This window comes from Equus caballus, chromosome 3 (genome assembly GCF_041296265.1).
Source record: "Equus caballus isolate H_3958 breed thoroughbred chromosome 3, TB-T2T, whole genome shotgun sequence".
NCBI lineage: Eukaryota > Metazoa > Chordata > Mammalia > Perissodactyla > Equidae > Equus > Equus caballus.
In genome coordinates, this window is record NC_091686.1 from 121,707,056 (window position 1) to 121,730,294 (window position 23,239).

The 23,239-nt window shown below is 59.0% G+C and overlaps 1 protein-coding gene and 1 long non-coding RNA gene across 51 annotated transcripts in view; one reads left to right on the forward strand and one right to left on the reverse strand.

Annotated features, from left to right (window-relative positions):
• ABLIM2 (actin binding LIM protein family member 2) overlaps nt 1–23,239 on the reverse strand; it is a 157,041-nt gene that overhangs the window by 75,784 nt on the left and 58,018 nt on the right. For 49 of the 50 annotated variants that reach the window (XR_011437262.1, XR_011437261.1, XM_070262782.1 and 46 more), the window contains exons 4-6: nt 18,222–18,340; nt 11,770–11,896; nt 8,466–8,559 (exon numbers count right to left, since the gene is read on the reverse strand). Coding sequence is in view for 47 of the 50 variants with exons in the window: in XM_070262782.1 (XP_070118883.1) it covers nt 8,466–8,559; nt 11,770–11,896; nt 18,222–18,340 (340 nt within the window). In the remaining 3 variants the exon portion in view is untranslated. Of the gene's footprint in view, nt 1–3,819; nt 4,116–8,465; nt 8,560–11,769; nt 11,897–18,221; nt 18,341–23,239 lie in introns of those variants that run through there. The other variant, XM_070262802.1, reaches the window with a different exon arrangement.
• On the forward strand, nt 7,048–10,615 carry LOC138923534 (uncharacterized). Its single transcript, XR_011437263.1, has 3 exons — nt 7,048–7,226; nt 9,935–10,014; nt 10,224–10,615. It is a non-coding gene; the product is annotated as an uncharacterized lncRNA (long non-coding RNA).

Genomic DNA, 23,239 nt, shown 5'->3' on the forward strand with positions numbered 1-23,239 from the left:
TGGAGAAATAGGAGCGCTCGTACCTCGACGGAAGGAATGCAAAAAGGTATGGCCACTGTGGAAAAGTTTGTCAGTGCATTCATAAAGTACAGAATGACCACACGACCCAGCAATTCCACTCTGGGACACAAGAAAAATGACAAGGACAGAACAAGAGAAATGAAAACACAGGTCCACACAAACGCTTGTGCGTGAATGTTCACAGCAGCATCATTCTCAACAGCCAAAAGGTGGAAACAACCCAGATGTCCCTCAAAGGGAGAGTGCATAAAAAAATTGTGGTCTATCCATCCAGCAAAATATCATTTGGCCGTGAAGGGAAGGAAGCCCTGACACGTGGGGCCCCCGTGATGTCTCACAGGGACGTTAGCGTCCTTACAAGAAGAGACACCAGAGCTTGCTCTCTGCCATGTGAGGACGCAGGACAGGCAGCCGTCTGCAAGGCAGGAAGGGGGCCCTCACCAGGAACCGAACGGGCTGGCGGCTGGATCTTGGACGTCCAGCCTCCAGAACTGTGAGGACTGCTGCTTAAGCCCCTCAGCCTATAGTGCTCGCTACGGCAGCCCAACCAACTAAGACGGGCTCCCAGAGTCAAAAACAGAAGTGCCCTCGCCTGTTGTATCAATCTCATTGTCACTCCTGTCCTCTGTCACAGTGGCCACAGTGATGGGCCCCACGTCACTAGGACACTGCTGCACTCCCCTGCTCTTCCAGGGCCCTTTCCTCCCAATCACCGTCCAAGAAGGGCCTCAAAAATCAGCAGCTGGCAGTGTCATCTGTGCAGCCACCCCAGCCCCCAGCCCAGCAGATGGCCCAGCCCCCAGCCCAGCAGATGGCTCAGATTTTAAAAGTGTATTAAAAGCCCATGAGATTTTATAGTGCATGGTTTTAAAAAGACGTCTCGTGCCTTCTGACAAGCGGCTGCCGTCTTTAATAAGACAGACAGGCCTCTTTAGTTACACAGGAATGCAGCCTCCAGGGGCCCGGCACAGAGTCAGAGCCGGGCCAGCGCCGAGAAGATGGGTCAGTGTGTCTGGGCTCCAGCAGCTCCCCGCCTCCCTGCAGGGCGGAGCCGGCAATCCCTTCCTCAGCGGCCGCTGGAAGCACAGAGGGACCGGCCCCAGACTGTGACAGCCTCGCATACCCCAGGCAGGAGTCCCTGTCCTCCCCAGACCCATCCACGGCCTCCTCCACTCCCTGGAGAGCAGGCCGCGCCTCCGCCTGCTTTCCGAGCCCTCGCCAGGACTCCAGGCTGCAGAGGGCCCAGCCCACAGCCACACATCTCCCCAGCTGGGACTGGCCGTTTCCCAGTGGGGACGCACGGTGCATTCACCAGCCCCATTCGAAGCTTTAGTTTCCTTTTCGAAGGACCAGAATGGAATCCAGATCTCAAAAAAGCTAATCATCAGGGTGTGCCGATACAACCAAACTTACTGAGAAGCTAATCCAGACCTTCAGCAGGAGCAACGCAGCCACGTGTGGTCCCCAGAGGGGCCCTGCACGCTAAGACCCTCAGGGGCTGCTTCGCCCTGAAAAGTAGAGCCCACTCCTTGCTGGCCAGCAATGCCCATGCCACCTGCAGCCCCTCAGAGCCCTGACCTCGCCCCCACGCTCCCCACCGCTCCCCTACCCGCCCCTGGTCCAGGACACGCTCACTCCCGGCTTGGGGTCTCTGCTGGGAACGCGGGGTTGCAGGCTGGCACGGCTCTCACTCTCGTGCCCTCTCCTTCCTCTCAATCTAGCATCATCTGACCGTTGTCCCTCCCTCTCCACTGTCCCCCAGACCCCGGAGCAGAGCCGCGCGCAGAGGCGGTGTTCCGTAAAGACGTTCTGAACGCGGAGACCGTGCCACCAGTTGTTCCCAAGTGGCCCCCAGAGGACAGCGAGTCTGGGAAAGGTGGGTCACTTATCCCACCTGGGGCGCTCACCTGCACGGCGGTGCGTGCAGCTGGAAGGAGCCCCTGCACGGTGTCTGCCTGGCGCCATCACCAGCATCCCCAAACCCAGATGACCGGGGGGCACGGGGACGCCACTGTCGACCACATTACAGACCACACTCCAGGACGAGGACCAGAGGCGCAGACTCCTTGTTGGGGGGAGAAGCAGGGATGCGACAGCAGGCTCCACGCAAGTCAGCCCATGTCTGTGTGTGTCTGTGTCTGTGTGTCTGAGTGTATGAGTGTGTGTGTCTGTGTTCGTGTGTGTCTGTGTGTGTGCCTGTGTGAGTTCGTCTGTGTGTGTCTGTGTGTATGTCTATTGTGTATCTGTGTGTCTGTGTGTGTCTATGAGCGTATCTGCTTATCTGTGTGTCTGCATGTGTGTCTGTGTGTCTGTGTGTACCATCTAAAAGGATGATTTCTCAATGCTAACAGTAGTTAGTCTGGGTGATGGCTTCATGATGGATGATGTTTTGGTTTATTTTATAATAAACAGCTATTCCTTCTGAATGTGCTTTTTAAATACACACATTCATTAAATTAAAAGAGAGAGAGAGAGAAACTGGGGCCTCTGGAAGCCAGCTTCACCTCTGCCCCGAGGAAACGCTTTTGTTTGTTTGGAACATGTGGTTTGTTCTCTCCCAGTGATGGTCACACCTGCTTATGAGGGCACACAGAAAGTGCCGACAGAAGGAAGGAGGGGAAAACAGCCAGTGTCCCTGAGTGGCAGGAGACGGTTTATTTGAAATGGAGAGCAGTTTAACTGGCCGCCTGACGCAGGGCCCGAGTGCGCCTGGGCGGCCCCTTCTCCCTCCAGGGTTCCTCTAGGGCAGCAGGGGGACCCCATCACTGTCACCTCTGAGCACCCAGTCCCAGCCAGGGGTGGGACTCTGTGAGTGCTCGGGGGGGTCTGTAAGGTGAGTGATGGATTGAGGAAGGAAGGGAGGGAGGGAGGAAGAAATAAAGGAGGAATTAATTACTGCTCCCAGAGGGGCCCTGGGCTTCTCGTTACCATGGAGACAAGCAGGCAGCACAGGCAGGTGGGGCTCAGAGAGGGCACGGCCGGGTTAAGGAGGGTGGGGCTAAACCAGAAGCACCCGCACCCCCGCCCCGCCCCCGCCCCACAGGGGAGCATTCCAGCTACTACCGTGACAACAAGGCAGGTGGGCGCCGGCAAGCCTGAGCCGGGGCCTCCCCCTCACTCAGCACCTCCTCCCCCTCATCAAACTCAGGTTTAGTTGGTCTGGTGACACTGCTGTCCCTGATGATTCACGAGTCACCTTCCAGCTCTCTCCATCCCCAGGAGCCAGCACGGCAGTATGGCTGCTCCAGGCACGCAGCTCTGCTCTCACGCCCAACCCCTCCCCACGCGCCCAGGGTGGGGGCAGCTGTCAGCCCCTCCCAGGTCCCCACTGGACCCTGAGGCTCCTCCACCCGCACCCCAGCATAGAGCAGGTTCATCAAGACAGACACCCAAGACAGGCAGAGGCAGGAAAATACGCAGTAGAGGATGCTATAGATTTAGGAGCAACTGGGGGGGGGGGGACAAACCCCACCGCCACCACCAAATGCACATTTCATGGGCAGGCAGGCACCAGCGTTAAGATGGCACTCCGCCCGGCCGCACGCAGACGTGGCACAGATCGAGGGCTCCTGCAGGCAGGGAAGGGGGCCCAGCTGCTCCCCCACTCGGGCTCTGGGGAGAGGAAAGCCCTGGGTGCCGACAGGCACCTTAGGGCCCAAATGAGGATGACAGGTGCCTTGAGGGGGCTCACACCTCGCTGACCTGTCCCGTCTCCCTGCCAGCCCACCCACCTGCAACCCCTCATGGCACCTTCGGCCTCCCCATCAGCCCTCAGAAGCACCTGGCCAGGCTTCCTACCTGCACAGGGTCCCGGCACCAGAGCCCAGTCCGATCGGCTGGCCCTCACAGCCCCTCTCCAGTGCCCACTCCCTGGACAGGACAGCTGGAACGGGCAGCGTGACGGTGAAGATGGACACCCTCACCCTCCAGCCAGTGGTCTGGATCCTTTTCCTTCTCTTTCAGATCCTGCCACCTGCCACCTGCTCCCCCGAGAGCCCACTGCCTGCCCCCCTGGGCGCCGGCACGCTCCAGGCCAAGCTCAGGCGGTGCCACGGCGGCGGCGGCTCCCCTTCTGCGGAGCCAGGCTCATCTCTGCCCGCCCGCGGCTGCCGCCTCTCCGAGGAGGATGCTCAGAGCTTTGCAGAGCCCGCCGACTCAGCCACGCCACGGAACTTGCCGGCAGAGGCGAAAACAAAAGCATTAATCTTCCCTGGGAGGCCCTTTATCCTCCACCGCAGACGAGGAGGAGAAACCCAGACCTGTTTTTCTCCTGCTCCTCACAATTAAGACGGGCCCTTCCTGATAACCGGGAGTGCACCAGAGGGACCCCATTCACGGGCCCCCCCCCAATTCTGTATTTGGCCCAGCATTAACTCTCAGGGATGCTGACACTGCAGACGGGGCCACTCCTGCCCTCCCTGTCCATTAGGGGAGGCCTGCTGATTGCCCCAGGACGATGATGAAGGCTCTCCACCCCCAACAGTTACCACGGGCCAGCACTGAGCTGGGGACACTCCACAGATGTGTCTCGCTGAACCCGAGGAGGTTACTGAGCTGTCTGTTGACAGGTGCGGCGCTGGCTCAGGGCCGGGAGAGGCGGGGCCGACTGCAGGCTTTGGGTCAGGTCTCTGCCCCCGTTCTCCCAGGCTGCAGGGCCCACGGTCATCAGGAAGCAGGTCAGGCTAGACTCACACACCTGCAGCAGCAACAGCTCAGCCTGAGCTGAAGACGCACCGCACTTTAGCCATGAGGTATTAGGACGTGGCACAAGGCTAAAACGAGGACGCAGGCCAACGTCTACGCACTGGGAGAGGCCGAGTGGTGTGCAAAGACCAAGTGCAGGAGCCTGGGCACTCTGCCTTCACCGTGGGCTTGGCCACCTGCTGGGGGCTGGCTGATGGCCCAGCACGTGGTCTCCCTGGGGTGGAGGCCAGCCCGACGCCAGGTGCCAGAGGGGTGGCACCAGGTGGTGCAGCTCCCTGAGAGAGGCAGGTGGCCGGGGCGGGGGCGGGGGGGAGTTGTTCCCAAATTTGGTGATGACCTGGCCAAGCTTTAGAGCCACCTGCACTTCAGAGGAGGAATATGGGTCAGAGGGACAAAGGTGAGTCAGCCAGGTAACTCAAGAGAGGAGGAGCAAGGTGCCTGGGAGACTTCTGGGAGGAGAGGTAGGCCCAGCAGGTGCCCCCACGGGAAACCCAGAAGTGTGGGCATGGAGGCCCCACAGGCAGGGAGGGGCGGTGAAGGGGCTGACAGGGGTCCCCAGCCAGGGGCCTGGGGCCTGCGGGAGGCAGGCGGAGAAGGCCCGAGTGCACCGAGGAGAGAGGCTGGTGGCTGAGAGGCAGTGGGGCGGCCGTTGGATGGAGCCCTCGGCTGCGCAGGGACAAGGGGACAGCAGCGGGTAGAGGGGCCCTGATGCGAGGTTGGCAGGGTTTTTTTTAATGGGGGAGACTTGAGCCGTTTAGAAACCTACTGGGGAGGACGCCCTTTGAGGGGGGGTGTGCACCCAGGGAGGGAAGGAGACGGCAGGGTGAGGGAGGGGTCTGGACCAAGCACAGGCAGGGGCCATGGGTGGGAGGAGGGACAGCGCCTTTATCAGAAAGGGCAGGCGAGGGCGTAGGGGTGGCAATGGGGAGCTTCTCGGTGAGCTGACAAGGACGGTCCTGAGTGACACTGGCCCTTTCCCTCTGTCCTGTCCAAGACAAGGTCACTGTGGGGGAGCAGCCTGCAAGAGAGGGGATGATCTGGAATATCTTTTGGGGGAACAGAGACAAACACGGTTTGAACTGCTGGGCTTGCGGGAGCCTCCAGAAGCTGATGCAGGGGACAGGGGGCAGACGCCCACAGAGCTGGGTTTGCAGCAAAGGGAGAGGGGTGAGGGAGCCACCAGGAGACAGGAGAGGGCCCGGGGAGGCTTCGCCCCGGGGTCCTGGGAGAGGGTGTGTGTGTAAATATCAGGCATGTTCGCCACCTGGGAAAATACCTATAAGACGTTGGGCAGACAATAGCAACACTCATCACGTGACCACTCGCACAGTCGGGTCAGGAAGACGTGAAGACCCCAATGGATAAACAGGGGAAGTCTATGAAACGAAACTGAAATGCAAGAACTAGGATTGGCTTAAAACGACGAAAAGCCCCAGCATCAGAAGGGACGGAAGAGAGGCGCGCTAAAGCGAGGTCCCGAGTCCGCACCCGTCACACTGGCCAGGACGTCATAAAGGTCACACCCGCGGGAGGAGACGGGGAATACCATACTCTGGTAATGAGAGTGTAAATTAGAATAATCTTTCTGGAAGGCGATTTAAGAGTGTTAAGAATCCTGAAAAAGTTCACAGCTGTTGGCTCGGTTTCTACATTTCTGTGAATTAATCTTAAGGAAAACTAGAGATGCAGTTGAGAAAAGATGTTCATCTCAGTGTTATTTACTGTAGTAAAAAAAACCCCGAAAGCGGTGTTATGTCCGACAGTAAATGATGGACTTAAATTCCGGGGCAGACCTACGATGGGATACGATGCAATACTGAAACATGCTGGGGGAAGGATGAGCCTCAAAAACGTTACCCTGCGAGACAGAAGGCAGACACGGAGGACCACGTATTGCATGATTCCATTTACACAAAATGCCCAGGACAGGGAAACCTAGAGACCAAAAGTCGACTGGAGGTGGCCGGGGCGCTGGGGTCCAGTGGAGTCACAGCTAAAGGGCACAGCATCTTCGTGAGGTGAGGAAGGAAGATGCTCTAAAAGGCATGGCGGGGCGGCCGCACGGCTCTGTGAAGATGCCAAAAACCGCTGACACACGCTTTAAACGGGGGAATGGTGTGGTCGGTGAACTCTGCTCCAATAAAGCCATCTTTAAAAAGACCCATAATACGAAAAACAAAAACATAGGAATCTGTTAAACAGGAAACGTGAGCTGAAAAAATCAGGCGTGATGTTGTACAAACAGTTTGATCCCAACTATGATTACGTGCAGAGAGGAAAAAACTGGAAGGAACCACCCAAAAAGGTGAGCTAACTAGGATCATTGATCAGTGATTTTTCTTCCCCCTTACTTGTGCTTTGCGAACTCTCTACAATCAGTGAGCGCGGAATCGCATCCTTCCTCAGAGGCCACTCAGCAGAGGAGGGCAGAGCTCCACACAGACCCAGGACCACTCCCGCTGTGACGCTGGCACCCCGGGTTTACCAGGAAATGAGGGGAGGTGAGTTGGGGGCAGCCTCAGGCAGCACTGATGTCTAGGGTGGGTGCAACTACCGCTTTCGCCTCCCCCCGTCCCCTCCAAGCCCAGGTGACAGTGAGAGAGGGTTAGAAAGGTGGAGCTGAGGCCCGTGTAACTCTGTCCCTGTGGCTCGGATGTCAAGCGTAATTTCAAGAAAAGCAACTGGCCCTTCAATGTCCAGTTCCACTAAAGCATCCTGCACCCCCGTTACGTGCTGGCCACGAGCTGCGGGCAGGGTGGGCGGGAGTCCTTGGGGATGCAGGGAAAGCCGTCCCACGCCCCTCCCCCTCCTGGCCAGCTTCTCAGCTCCGGCCTCCGGTCCAGCTTAGCAGCAGCCTGAGGGAGCTCAAAAGCCCTGGTCAGCGATGGCGGCGGGGGCCCCCAGCCTCATTCCCCCACCTATCCTCCCACTCACAGAGGCTGCTCTGCGACCTCCGCGGACAGGGCTCCCACGCCCCCCCGGCTGGGTCCAGGCGCCCTCCCCTCCCAGCGCTCAGCCCCCTCCCATTCCCTGAGGTTCTCTGCCACCTGCCCTCCCCCAGGGACCACAGGCAGGCCCAGGGACAGTCCATCTTCCCGCCCCTGCACAGAGCCAAGGTAGGGCGGCCGAGGGGGGTTGGGGCTGGGCTGGGCCCCAGAATCCCGTGATGGGGTCGACCCCGGCCGCCCCATGGGATTGATCTTACTGAGCAAATGTAGAAAAACTCATAATACCTGTTATTTTCACAAAGGGACACACCCATGTGACTACGGCCCGGATCAGAAACTCAGCGTCAGCACCCCACAAGTCCCCCCACCCTGGAAGTGCTGTTTGACCTCCCCCGCCAGGTGACCCCTCAGCCTCCTACGGGGACACAGTCCTGCTTCCCGGGCTAACTTTAAACCCTCCGGGCCTCAGTCTCCCCATTTGGACTCGAAATGCTGGACGGAGAATCAAGTTCTCACCCTCCCCAACCCTACCTACTTGTAAAGGGCCCAGGACAGAGAGCGTCACAGGGAAGCCTTCCTGGAGGAGGTGACACTCACAGAGAGGCCCTGGGAGGTGTCCTCTAGCAGAGCTGGCAGGAAGGGGGTGGCGAAGGCTCGGGGTACGGCTTCTTGCACAAACACACACGAACGTGGGGCACCCCGAGAGGCCATTTTGATCCTCTTGGGAAACCCCCAGGGGGCAGGTAGGCCCCGGGGCCCAGCGCAGGGCTTAGCTCGGGCCGCCTCACTCACCTCCAGCACGTGCCCCGTGATGTACTTCTCGCAGCCGTCGCAGCGGATGCCGAACTCGCTGTGGTAGTCGGCCTCACAGTAGGGCAGCCCGTCCCTGCAACGAGACGGGCAGTCAGGACGGGCGGGGTTCACCTAAGGGCCCCAAACCCAGCAGCCCGCGCCAGGGAGAGGGACCCGGCCAAAGGCGGAGACACCCGCTTCCACCTGCCCCGAACAACAGCACCGCCGACAGACGCGTTTACGGGGCGCTCGTGGGCGCCAGCGCAGTGTCCCCTGTCATCACCCAGCCCCACGAGCAACATCACCCAGACCACCCCGTTTCACAGGTGGAGAAACCGAGGGGCCCAGGGGTGCGGCCGCCTGCCCAGCGGGCGAGGGAGGGGCTGGCAGCCACCTCTAGAGGCTGAGCGGAGGGAGTGACAGCCACGTCTGGGAAAGCAAAGATGTTTCCACAGGCGCGGCCCTTCCTTCCGGTTCACTCTGTGCCACGTTCAACATCTGGGGTGGGAAACGGCCTACTGAACCCTCAGGAGGCTGCCCAGGGCGTCCTGGAAAAATGGGAACCAGAAGAGGTGTGTGACAAAGGTGCCTGCATCGGAGACCAGGCCTGAGGGGTGACATGAGACCAGGCGGCCCAGGCGGTGGTTGGGACCAGACCTCACTGGCCCAGGCGTGGCCGGGAGCTTCCTGCTCGTGGGATCACAGAGCGGCAGAGGGTCTGGCGGGCGGGAAGGAACGGGGGCCCTGTGCTGAGGCTTCCACTCTGCACCCGTGCTCCCGGCTGGCCTGCCATGTGCTGGGCGCCGTCTGTGGCACTGGGGACCAGTGACGGGCGAGACAGGGTCATGGTGCTGCTCCTGGACATTGGGGCAGCCGTGGGCGAGCGGCCTAAACACTGAGCCCCAGCAAATGAGCTGTGAGGACAACAGCCGGCTTGCAGGGTGGCTGACGGCAGACGACGCAGGCACATGCCAGGTACAGCATCTGGCACAGGCCAGGAGCCCGTTCAAAGGTGACTGTTATTATTATCCAGAGGTCACCACAACAGGACAAGTGGCAGCGTGGAGGGGGCGGGGAGGCTCAGAGGCGGTGCCGAGGTTTCTGGGTGGCCACGCTCCACGTGGGGAACACGCTTGTGCTTAAATGCCACGCCCCAGCTGTGTGACCCTGGGCAAGTCACTTAACCTCTCCGGGCCTTAGCTCTCCATCAGTAAAATGGGAGACACAATAGTAAGATCTACATAAGAGAAGGTGTGGCTAGCACCTGCACAGGGTAGGCACTTGCCAATTGGTGGCTGAGGCCACTGTCATTGCTACCATGGCCATCCCCTCGGCCCCAGGCCCGGCCCAGCAGGAGCTGGGTGTGGAGGTGACTGGATCACCGGGGCAGCCGCTCTCCAGGGCATGTCCCTTCCCCAGCATCGTTGAACTCGCCGTGTTATTTCCAGTTTGGTTTTGATTTCATGCAGGCCAACCGAAGGGAAGACGTCTCGCACTGTGGGGAGACCCGAGTTAACGTCGCCTCTCTTCCTCAACACCTGGGCCTTGGGTAGGTCACGCAGACGCCCGGTGGGGGAGGGCCTGGTGTGGGGTGACACGGCCCTGGGCTGCAGCAGCTGCCGGGCGCCCCTCTGCCATGCTCGCAGAGAGGAAGTCCCTCCTTCGTGTGGCAGGAGGAAGACGTCAACCGTCAACCGGGCCTCGGGGTGCGCTCCCCATCGCCGCTGACCTCGGCCCATTATTCCCCACCAACGACAGGCAGCAAACCCAGGAGGCTCAAAGACAACGTCTCCATGGCAACACCACGCGGCCCTCGACAGTTCTGGGACGGTCGGTCGTGCAGGTTGCTAAGTGCTGCGCAGCGTGGGCGAGCGCTCACCGCCGGTGAGGGCCGCGATGCGGGGGCAGGCGCACTTGTTTCACTGTCAAGCGCTGTGTCAGCCGGGCTGGCGGCCTGCGAACCACTCACACTTCCCTCCACTGTGACAGAGGCAACAGCCCCCCCCGCCCCCGTGGCCAGAGGCTCACCCGCCTGACCAGCCTGGACAGAGGCTCACCTTGGTTTGCAGATGCTTTATTTTGACATAAATCTAGAGTCACACATGATTGTAAGAAACAATACAGATAAACCCCACTTCCCACAACGGTGACGCTTTGCAGACTGAAAGAGTACGTCACCCAGGAAATTGAGCTGATTAGGCCCCCCAGTGTGACATGCACTCGTTCGTGTGTCCTTTGTGTATATGTGTGTGTGCATGTGCTCGTGTATGTGTGCATGCCTGTGTATGTATGCACACATGCATGTGTATACATGTGTGCACGTGCTTGTGTATGTGAATGTCTGTGTATATATGTGCATGCATGTTTGTGTGTACGTGCATGTGTGTGTGCGCATGTGTGTTTGCATGCCTGTGTGTATGTATGTGCGTGGGTGTGCGTATGTGCATGTGTGTGCATGTGCGTGTGTTTCCTTCTGTGCGGCTTTATCGCACAGGATTCCTTTTAACTAGGCGTTCCTGTGATGGCTCTGTTCCAGCCGGACGTCAAGAACTAGCAGAGCCCTGGATGGAAGCTGCCCAGAGGCCCTCTCCCGCAGGCAGGAGCCGCTCTGCCCCCAGAGAAACTGCCCCTCCCAGCTCCTTCCTGACTTGTCTCCCCTCACCGCCCGCCCCACCCATGCAGTCTGGGGCTTACCTTCTCAGTTCCCCACCCTCTGGGGACTGAAGTGCGTCCCTCCCTCAGTCCCGCTCTCCTGCCCCGGGCCGTGATCCCAACCCCTCCTTTGCCTTCCAATAACACTTGCTCCCCACCTCCCCACAAAGCAGCCATCATCGCATCCTGACCGTGAGCCTGGGGACACTGTGTCGGCCAGCGGGAGCTGCCCGATGGCCCCTCAGTGCCGAAGTCGGAGCATGGGGTTGCACTGTCACATCCGTGACAACTGACACCGGTCAGCCCTTCTCCTCGCTCTGTTGCTGGCATCAGCTGAGGTCCGCTTTGCATTCAGCAGGAGATCTGGTGCCAGCAATGGGGGAAGGTGACACCAGGGACAGGTGAGGGGAGGTGTCCTACAAAGTCAAAGATGGGAGCGCTAATATCTGTTTCAATCGACAAAACCGGAACTGGAGTCTGCACACCGCTTTAAGGCGGCCGGCAGTGGGGACAAACACGCCAGGGCCCCGAGGGCTCTCCTCGCCTAACTAGGGGACAGGAGCAGCTGGCAGCAGGGAGAGGAGAAGCGCAGAGGGCGGCCGCGTGGAGCGGACGCAGGAGGACCACAGGGCCCCGGAGCCCCGCCACTCACTTGCTGATGTACTCCGCGTTCAGCTGCTTCCCACAAGTCTTGCACTTAAAACAGCCCAGATGCCAGTGCTTGTCCAAGGCCACCAGGGACTGGCCGTTCTTGATTTCTGTGCCGCAGCCCCCGCAACCTGGAAAAAGAACGGGACAGCAGACGTCGTTGCGGGCCAGGAGGAGTGCACCGCTGGGTCAACAGACACCACAAAAACACCTCGAGCGGCCCAGGGGAGGGGCCTGTCCCGCTGGCTGTGCTCGAAGGACCCTGTTACTGCACGGCCAGTGGGAGCGTGAAGGAAACAAATCGTGAAGGGCATCCCTGCACGCACTGAGCTCTGACTGCATGCAGCCTGGGCTGGATCCCGAGATGAGCGTGATGCAGGGGACAGAAGGCCTGCCTTCCAGGGGACATGCAGCGGAACGAGAGCACCCTGCAGGGGGGCTGCCCCGAGGAGGCAGGGGCCCAGGTGGCAGGTGCCACGATGGCGGCAGGCCTGGGTGGCCCCACCTGTTCCCCTCTGGCGGAAGGTAGACTTTGAACCCAACTGTGACCCAACCAACATGACCACCCAAGAAAACGGGCCACCTGAGGGCGGTCTGACCCCCAACCCCCGCCCTGTCCACCAGGTTCTGGCCGGCCTGGATGCCCCTCCAGGAAGCCTCCTGCCCCACCTCTTGGAGCTCCTTCTGTGGCCATCTGGGCCTCATCCCAGACAATGCTCAGTGCCCCTGCCCGTGTTCCTGCTCTGAGTCCCAGCCAGGACCCAGGCAGCTGGCCTGGGGATTCCGCCCTTGGCAGCCCAACCAGCCAGGCCCCAGCGTCTGTCTTCTAACTGCCCTCAGGGGACCAGTGCTCTCCGCCCTGTGGCCCCCGGCCTGGTTAGGCCCCTGACCAGACTCCCACACCCCCTCTGCCCCTTCCAGCCATGCGCATCCCTGCTCTAGCCCCCTCACCCTCTAGAGGCCCAGGTCCTTGCCAGAGTCGGGGAGCAAGACAAGGACTGGCCTCTGGGTCCCAGCACGACCCTGCTGACCCGGCCACCGCTCAGTCCCTCCAGCCATGAGCAGACACACCAGGGGCTCTCACACTCAGTGCCACATGTGCTGAAGGACCAGGGGTGGAGCAGAGACTGACCTGCCTGGGATGTGTGTGTGCATCTGTGTGAGTATGTATATGTGTATCTCGTGTGAGTGTGGTGTGTATGTGCACTTGTATCTTTGTGTGAATGTTGTGCCTATGTGTGCAAGTGAGTGTGTCTGTGTGTGCATGAGTGTGCCTATGTGTATGTCTGTGTGTGTATGCATGTGTGTCTCTGTGTGAATGTGTGTCCCTGTGTGACCATGTCTGTGTGTGTGTGTCTCTGTGTGAGTATGTCTGTGTGTCTTGTATGTCTCTGTGTGTGTGTGTGTGTATCTGTGTTTGTCGGGAGCAAGACACGGACAGGGCCTTGGGGACCCCCTCAGAGTCCCGATGAGCAGGGACGAGGGGGGCATCTGACAGATGCCCCCTGCCTGCAGGAGCCCCTGAGCCACTCGGCAGGTCCTGGCTCTGCGGAAGGGCTCCAGGCAGCATGGGGCCCCGTGCCCAAGACAGAAGGCCTTGGCCTGGCTGCTAATCCTGGCCCCGCCACTGCCATCATACTGAGCCAGTCCCGCTTCCTCACGGTGGGCGGCCGCAATAAATGACAAATGCACACGGGAGTCAGGCCTGCGCACAGCTCGGCACTTGGCCCCGCGGCCCCACAGCTGCCATGCTTGCCCGGGCCACCTCCATCCCCCCGGGGCAGAGACCGGCGCCATGCTATTTCTAAGAATAAAAAGTAGTTAACGCCCACAAAACTGTTGGTCAAGCCCTGGCCTTGCTAAATTGTCACCCCGTTCAAAGCTGCACGCAACTTTGGAAAGGACCCCAAGAAAGGCTTGAGCGCCGAGACCCCGTGTGGGAGGCGGCCTCCCTCCATCTCAGGGCCGGGAGCCGCTGGGCGAATGAGTGCAGGCGTGCATGAATGAATGGATGGATGGATGGGAAGCGAGAGAACGCCCCCCTCCTCAGGTTCAGAGGCACCCAGACCCCCGGCCCAACCACTCCCCGGCCCCCAGCAGAACAGACATGACTGGCTCATTCAGGATTCCGCTCTGAGCTCTCACCTATGAGTGACCAGGGGCACTTTTGGGGAGCTCAACATCAGTCCCTGTCACCAGAGGGTGATTTTGCTCCCAGGGGCATTTGGCAATATCTGGAGATACTTGACTGGCACAAGCGTGGGCAGGGGCACGCTCCAGGCACCAGTGGAGTCGAGGCCAGGGACGCGGCACAGCATGCTCCAGTGCGCAGGACGGCCCCCACAGCAAAGAATCATCCGGCCCCAAACCTCACAGTGTCAAAGTCGAGAGACCCTGCTCTGAGCCTTAGCTGGCTTCTCTGTCATGGGCAAAGGAAGGAGCACACCCCACAGGATCATGCAGAGCACTGGAAGAGAGGCAGGGCAGAGCAGGGGTGAGAAGCACAGCCCTTGGAGCCAGGCTGCCCCCACCAGCTGTGTGACTATGGCAAGTCACTTCACCTCTCTGTGCTGGGATGTGTTTTATGGCGATAATCATGGCAGCAGTCTCGCAGAGCTGTGGTGAGGCTAAGGAGAGCTGATGGAGCTACAGGCCCCCAGGTGTGAGGGACGTGTCTGATACATGAGTAAAGGCATGTGAGGCAGGACACGCTAATGATGACTGCTGTGTCACGAGAGGACGAGGTGCCAAGAGGCCCGGTGCCCTGGGGGGGCCGTCCAGAGAGCTCTGCCTCCTGCTGTGTCAGCGGTGTGTCCTCCCGGGAACAGTCCAGAGGCTCTGGCGACTGTGCCGTCTGCAGCTGCAGGGCACGTGGCCTCCCAGCAGCCCCCTCACTCGCGCCCCTCAACTGGGGGCAGAGTCAGGAACAGTGAGCAGTGGAGGCGGAGGCGGGAGCAAGGTGCAGAAAGGACGGTTGTCATGGGAACGGCAGTCATCACCTTCCAAACACACCTGGAGCTCAGCAGAGCTTTGCAAATGACAGCACAGCACCGCGTGACGCCCACTGCTGACAGCAGGTGCCAACAGGCCGACGTCCTCGAGGGAGTGTCCCCACTGCCCGGGGCAGAGGTCGCTGGGAAGGGCCAAAGCCAGTCGTCCACTCGCCTGTGCACCTGGGCCTGGCTTGGCCATCACAGCATCGGGCCAGGCCTGGGCCTCTTCCCCAGAACGACCCTTCTAGAACTTTCCAGTTTCCTTGTTTCTCCCAAAGTGTTCCCTGCTCCAGCAGACGTGGTCATGGGTTCAGGGCCTGGCTCTGGCACTAACTCACGTGGGACACAGGACATGCCAGGGAGCCTTTCTGAGCCCCAGTTGTGAAGTCGGGGGGCAGGGTCAGCCCTACCCCCGCCCACTGCCCCCTCAGGCCTGACCGGGGTCGGGGAGCGGAGGAGAGCTCTGAGTCGAATCTGAGATTGACCTTTGAAAATGAGGAATCGACTGAATTCTAAAACTGGAAAATGCCTGAAAAGTTACGGGCTTGGCCTGCGGTTTCTCGGAGGAGCCCTGTGTGCCCGCTCCTGCCACGAGGCCCGGTCCCTCCTCATCTCTCCACGTGTCCTCATTTAACCTCACAGCCTCCATGCAGGACGGGCTCACCCCATTTCCCAGAAGGGGCTCCAGGGCCTCAGGTCCCCGTCCCCCACCCCTGAGCGCCCGAGGGGTGCAGCCTCACCTGGGCAGACGACACAGAGGCTGCCAGGCTGCAGCCCGGGCGGTGAGGGCTCGGCTCGGAGGTCAGGCTGAGGGCTCCGGGCTGGGTCAGGCCCGGCCCTGTCTGCACACGCCCGGGGCAGTGTGCACCTTCACTCCTGACTCGGGTGGGGCCTCCAGGTCCCGGCTCTGAGCATGACCCCAGATTCCAGGTGTGCCCCATCCACACCCCGGCCAGGCTGGGCCCCAGCCAGCGGAGTGCAGACCTGGGACGGGGGGCGTGGCCAAGCCCAAGAACTGGCTGCCCCCAGTCGGAGCCCCCATCTTCCCACCTCCTGGCAGCCCCCGCCCCAGGCTGGCCTCCAGGCCACCGCCCACACCCACTGCTGACCCCACGCCCAGTCCCAAAGCCCAGAGAGGGGACACTGCTTGCCCAGGGCACACAGGTGGTGAGTGGTGGGGTCCACCCTGGGCAGCGGGCTCAGAGACGCCCCAACTGGCACAGGTTGGGTCTGCCCTGGACGGGCTCTGACCAGTACCCAGTGCAGAACCAGAGAACCGGGAGGAGCCTGGGGAATGGGGCCTGTACAGGGGCAAGGGGGCTCTCGGGGAGGGGACCCTCACCCGGGGGCAGGGGGGAGGCATCCGGGACAGAAAGGGCGGTGGAAGGTCCAGGCCTGACCGCTGTGCTGGCCACCCAGAAGCAGTGGTGCTCCTCCGGGAAGGCGTGGGCGCCTGCTCAGCCCTCACCCTGTCACCAAGCAACAGGCTCAGGGCCGGAGAGCGGAAGGGGAGCGCAAGGCCCTGGGCTCAGGCTGACTCAGCCTAAACAGCTGGCCACTCTCCACGTCCCCAGGGAAGGGCAGCCCACTAAGGCTGCCCTCTGCAGCTTTCCACCCGTCTGCAGAAGGCTGCATGCCCTCCCTCGGCCCCACAACCCTGTCAGGCAGACCGTTCCTGACTCACCTATTACTCCCCAGCAACTGGGCACTACCTCACTCAACAGCCACCTATGGCTCCTCGCTGCCTCCAGGATGCAGCTGGAACGCCTTGGCACGGCTTTGCCTCTGGTTTCGGTTCTCCTGCTTCATTCCCTCCTCCACACCGCAGCCCCCTTGTCTCCCATGGGTCTGCTCCTAGCACATCCCACACGTGTCCAGTCTCTGCGCCCTGCTCTCGTCCGTGGTGCCCTCCCTCCAATGCCCACCTACTGAAACCCGTGTTTCAAGTTTCAGAACAAAGGCCGCCTCCTCCAAAAGCCTCTGGTCACAGCTGGGCCGGCTTTCCTGCTCTGGGATTTGAAGGCCTTAGCTCAAGCCTCAGCCGCACCACGCCCTCGCTGGATGCCAGGCACCCGCACGGCCCCACTCCCCACCAGGCTCAGGCACTTCTGCATCTGCAGATGGAGAGAGGGAGTCCTGTCTGCTGGGGCTGCTCTGGGGACAGAAGGAGGCAGGAGATGGGAAGACTCTGCAGACACCTGCACAGGAGTCAAGAGCTCGTGACGAACGTTTAACACTTCCTAGGCACAAAACAGGCTCTAAGCTGGGGATTCTCACCACGTACTGCGAGAAAGGGTAGGTTATATTATTAGGTTATATTATATTGGAAAGAGTAGAGCCTTTCTGCCCATGACACTTTTAAAAATCTCAAAAAAGTCTGAGACAATGAGCCTGTGGTTGGGCATATTTCCCTTTTTACTCTGGCTGCCAGGAAGCTCTAGACAAACTGTTCAAACTCATCCCCTGCTTTTTTATTTTGCTGTAGAATCTTTGATGACTATTTCAGATTTAATTATAATAGTACTACTGTTTGTGAAGCAAATTCTTACAAACCCAATAAGCCAGCCCTCACAAGGAGAGTAATTTTTGAATGGAGGACTCTCCTAGCAAGCCCGGAAGCAACCGCGGCTGCCAGCACGCCTCCCCAGGTGATGCAGACTTCATTTCCCAGAGTCGAAGGATTATCAGCCTCCCAGCCAACACTGCACCCCTGGGAGCCTGAGGTGCAAGCCCCTCTGTGGAGACTCCAGCACAGCAGACAAGGAGGGTGTGCGCGTGGGCTCCAAAAACGCCGCTCCTGCAGCGAGACCCTGGCAGCAGCAGCCCTGGAGCGCTTGGCTCCCCTTCCCGTCTGTGCATCCCATCTCTGGCCCTGGAGGAGCCACCCACCGGGTAAAGCCAGCGCTGCCTGCTCCCACCATGCTCCACTCTGCCCTACAGCCCCAGGCCGGCGACACTCCAGCTGGCACCAGTTCTTTCAAGGTAACAATTTCCTGCCTCTACATCCAAGAAGCATGTATTGAGCACCCACTGCATACACACCCTGGCCCAGCTCCTGGGGGTGGAGCAGTTGCCCAAGGGCCCCTGACCACAGGAGCCCAGAGTTCAATGCTCCCCTAACGGCTCTCCCAAAGGGCCCCTGGAGGGTCTGGAATTATTTGGGAGCTGAGAGTGTGTTGGAGGAGAGGAGCAGGAGGAGGCAGGAGGCTTCCTGGAGGCGGGCAGGCAGAGTGGGGCCGAAAGCAGGAGTGGGAGTTGGACGTAAAAGCAGGAGCAGCCCACGGGGGCGGTGCAGGGGCACAACCAGTGCAAAGGCCCAGCGCCACGAGCATCTGGAGGCTTCCGTGCTGTTTCCCTCCTTACGCTCATGCAGTTACGGACTTGGGCCGCTTCTGCAGCGGCTCCAGTGCTGTCAGGCCCCCTCCCCCGGCGCTGCGGGCCCCCCCCCTCAGTGCCCACTTACTCCAGAGGCCCTGGGACAGGGGCGCGCTGCTGCCCGCCACCACCGGGGGCAGGGAGCATTTCTGGCACACGCATTCCTTCCCGTTGAAGGTCACTCGGTCCCCAGGGGGGAAGGGCAGCCTGAAACGAGAGAGCATGTTACCGCCTTCCGGCTCTCCTCTGGGGGCCCCCTCCCCAAACGCCACACCACCGCCTCCCTGGATCCCATGGGGACGGGCGTCACGGGCCTGGGACATGCTGCCCTGTGTCTGCTGTGTGACCTCGGGCTAGTCACCAACATCTCAGCCTCAGTTTCTCTTCTGTACCTGCAGGCAGAACGACCGTGTCTAAGGCTGTGGCGGGGAGCAGCGAGGGCCGGCCCGGAGCCTGGCACGAGGCGCTCAACCCCGCAGTCCACAACCACTGGCCTCCGCCCTACAACCCTGCCTCCTCTGACTGCCCAGGGTGCTTTGTCCCGATCAGGTCAATGACACTGGGAACAGGTGCCTGGTACCATGAGAGACGCCTTAAATACCTGCCTCACTTCCCAACTGTAGGACATTAGTCCAAGTTGGTATTCGCTTCATTTTTCTCTATAGAAAACTGAGGTTCAGAGAGGATAGTTAACTTTTCCAAGGACACACAGCTGGTACATGTCTAAACCAGAGTCCAGCTACGACCCATTTGGCTCCAAACTTGATGATTTACCTGCTGCTAAAAGCACGGCTTGTGGACACCAAGGTACCATGGGGTGGATCCCTTCCTTATTTAAAAATTCGGCATTTTGTTTATCATGAATTTTTTTGCATTAATTTCATTTTTTAAAATATCACATTAAAATGCCTTTCACCTTGATTCCTGAGTTTGTTGGCACCCCTTAAATCCTGCATCAAAGCGAGTGCCTCCCTCGCTGCACCCCCAGCCCAGCCCTGGTGGGAGGGAAGGTTGTAGCCCTGGGGCCACTCAGAGTGAGGCCGGCTTGGGGCAGCAGGGAGCCGGCTCACCCCTGGGCAGCCCCAAGGACCTCTCCCTCGGTCACTGAAAGATGGCGGAGGCGGCTGTCGTCTGGCGAGCTCGGGCCAGGTCGTCTGCGCACAGGAGCTGGAAGCCGGCCTGAGGGTCCTGCCCGCATCTGTCCCCACCACCTGCCACCACTGAGCTCCCAGCTGCCACTGGGCCACCTCCTCCCCAGCTCGGCCTGCCAGGGAACCCGCGCTGCATGGGCAGCAGCCTGATCTGGACCAGGACACGCCCCTTCCTCCGGCTTAAGCCATCCTGGTCTCCCTTCTGCCTTCTTCGGGGCTGGCCAATACGTGGCTCACCCCAGGCTCCCAACAGGTGATCATTACATGGATGAATGAATGAATGAGTGAACAAGTGAAGGACTGAAGGTCCCCGGGAGGCCCAGCTCAGCAGCCCTCTCCTGCCTTCTCCCCAGGGGCCTGCCCAGTCACACCCGCTCCAGTCCAGTCTGGACCCTGCAGCCAGAGGAGCTCTCCTGCCCACCCGCCTGCTGTGCCTTCGCCCCTGTGAAGCCCTGCGTTGTCCCCCACCCTGTGGGGCTGGTCCTCAGGCCCTAGGTTCATTCGTCGGGTGTGTCCTCAGGTCCCCACCCAGCCAGTGCCTGCTCTTGGGGACCAAGGACACATAAGGCTGAGCTGGCCCACCTCCCTAGACTCCTGAGACAGTTCTCACTCTGGCTCTTCGGCTGCCCCAGAGCCTGCGCAGCTGTCTGACACCTTGGCTGTGTCGCCTGTGTCATGCTGTGGTCTGCCTCCGTCTGTCTTAGCGTCTAGCAGCTGCCCTGGGAGTGGGGGATCTTGGGACAGAGTAGGAGTCCCTCACCATCCCTGGATGTGCTCTGAGCGAATCTCTGGCTGTGTAATCCGGAGCAGGTTACTGAACCTCTCTGAGTTCCTGTTTCCCATCTGTAAAATGGGACTAACAACACCCGTGTCATGAGACTGTTATTTATCCATCCATCTCTCCATCCATCCATCCATCCGTCCATCCATCCATCTCTCCATCCATCTCTCCATCCATCCATCCATCCATCTGTCCATCCATCCATCCGTCCATCACATCCCTCCATCCATCCGTCCATCCGTCCGTCCATCCATCCGTCCATCCATCCATGCGCCCATCCATCCATCCATCCATCCATCCACCCATGGGACATAATGCATGGAAAGCTCTAGCATACTGACTGGGACCGGTGGGGGCTGAATAAATGGCAGCCCTTATTCTATGAATTCAGCCTTATCGAAGCACATTTTGTCAAATGTACACATTCATGTAAGCAACACCACAGTCATGATATGGGACATTCTGTCCACTGCAAAAACTCCCCTGTGACCGTCTACAATCACCCCCCACACCACCACCCCAGCCCCAGGAACCAGGATGGCGTTCTGTCGCCATGATTTAGCTTTGACTTTCTGGAAGTGCACATGAACAGAATCACAGGGTGCGCAGTCTCGCATGTCCTGTGCAGCACCACGTTTCTGAGGGGCCTTCGCACTGCTGCACGTGGCAATACTTTCTTCCTTTGATTGCCAAGCAGTGTCCCATGGCGGGGACGAGCCAGCACGTGTTCCATCCACTGCTGAAGGACATTTGGGACTGCCACAAACACAGCTGCTAAGCACATCCGTAGACATGTCTTCGTGTGGACACGTGCTTTCATTTCTCTCGGGTGAACACCAGGGAGTGGAATGGCAGGGTCATATGCTGTTTGTGCCAAACTGGCTTCTGTAAAGCCTGCACCACTTTGCTTTGCCACCAGCAATGTCAGCGAGCTCCCTCTGTGTCACATCCCCAGCAGCACCCGACATCGTCCATCCTTTTAGTTCTAGGCATTCTAGTGGATGTATTTTATGGTATTTCATCATAGTTTTTTAATAAAAAATTGGCACCCGAGCTAACATCTGTTGCCAATCTTTTTTCTTCTTCTTCTTCTTCTCCCCGAAGCCCCCAGTACATGTTGTATACTCTAGTTCTAGGTCCTTCTGGTTGCTATGTGGGATGCCGCCTCAGCACGGCTCGATGAGCGGTGCCAGGTGTGTGCCCAGGATCCAAACCGGCAAAACCCTGGGCCGCCAAAGAGGAACTTAAGTTAAGCATGACCTTAACCACTTGGCCACGGGGCCAGCCCCTCATCATGGTTTTAATTTGCATTCCCCCGATGACTTACGACGTTAAGTACTGTCTTACGTGTTTATTGCTCATTCATACATATTCTGTGAGTATCTGTTAAACTCTTTCGCCCATTTTCAATAGGGTGGTTTTTTCATCATCTTATTATTGAGTTGCAGAAGGTCTTTATATATTTTGCATACTACTCCTTCATCAGATGTAACTTATCTACCAGCTGACGGCTTGCTTTTACATTATCTTGATGTCTTTTGACATGATTTTTCTTCAGGTTGCAAAATTTCTTTTAACTTTACTGTAGCCCAGATTTGCTGGCAACAAATTCTTTTAGCTTTCGTGTGTCTACAAACGTCTTTATTTTGCCTTTGTTTTTTTGGGTGAAGCCTTATTGACGCTATCCACATACTCTCTAACATTCATACATCGTCAGTGTGTACGTTTCAATGGTTCCAGTTTATTCAGAGTTGTGCATCTATCCTCACAATCAATTTGAGGACATTTTTCACCACCCAAAAAGAAACGCCGCACCCATTAGCAGTCTCGCCTTCACTTTTGAAAGTTTAGTTTTGTTTTGGGGTAGAACTGTGGGATGGGTTTTTCCAGCTCTTTACAGGTGCCGTTCTCTCGGCGTCTGGTGAGCGCAGCCTCAGGAGAGAAGTCGGCATCACCCTTCTGTTCCGTTGTACGTAATGAGGTTTTTTCCTCTTGCTGCTTTTTTCTTATTATTGTTCCTCAGAAACTTGATTCTGATGGGCTTGGTAGGTTTTCATTGTGTTTATTCTGCTTGGGGTTCCTTGAGATTCTTGGAGCCATGGGTTTATAGTTTTCATCAAATTTGGACATTTTTCAGCCACTATTTCTTCAAATATTTTCAGTCTTCTCCCACCCCCTTGGTCTCCCCGTCTCAGCCTAGACAGACAGACAGACAGATCTGTATCCGCAGGTCCCTGAGCCTCTCTGCATATTCTCCAGTCTTCTCTCCTCTTTGCTTTCGTTCGCGCGGTTTCCACAGTCACGTCTTTCAGTCCAGCAACGCCTAACCCACTGCCAATTCCTGTCAGGGAATTTTTCATGTCAGAAATTGTAATTTTGGTTTCTAGAATTTCCACTTGGCTTCTTTTTCTATCTTCCATAACGCTCCCGCTTACGTTCCCCTTTTCCTTTAGATACTTAAACGTGGTCACAGCAGCTGCTCGACACTCCTCTTCACCGCTGCTCTCACTTCGGGGTCTCTCGCTGTTGGTGCATTTTCCCTCCGGCTTGGGTCACACTTGCCCGCCTCCTCCTAGGACTAGTCCTATGGGATTGATGTTGGCCACTGTGGACTTAAGTTGCTGACCACTGACCGCGGGACTTTCCCACCTTCCTGTGAGGAGCGCTGCTTCACTCCGGCAGGCAGGGCGCTCACCTGCAGGGCGACGCCATCTCTCCGAGCCCTGTGCTTGCCCCTCGTCAGAGCAGGTTCACGGGAGCCTTCCCTCCAGGGCTATTTCAGCCCCACTAGTAAGGCCTGGCCCTCCTGGTGCCCCTGCTGCCTGCCGGGGTCTTCAACAAGGAGCCCGCCGGCCTGAACTCGGATGCCTCCCGGCCCTGGGGACGGCTCAGCTCACAGCAACCTGTCGTCCCTTGTCCCACCTTGTGATATTCACTCTGCATCTGCCTTTAGCCAAAGGCCCTGCGCAGCTCCCCGGAGCTCCCGTGCTGCACAGCTCCCTCCCCTCGGGGACTTGCTTCTGTCTCTCTGTCACCGTCCCCTACCTGAGCCACGCTCTGCTTGGCTCCCCTCCTTGGACTGTGGGTCCAGAAGCTGCCTCCAGGCGGAAGCTGGGCAGCCACAGGGCTCTCTTCACTTGTCTTCCTTCCCTCAGTCCCGAGCTGCCCAGGCCC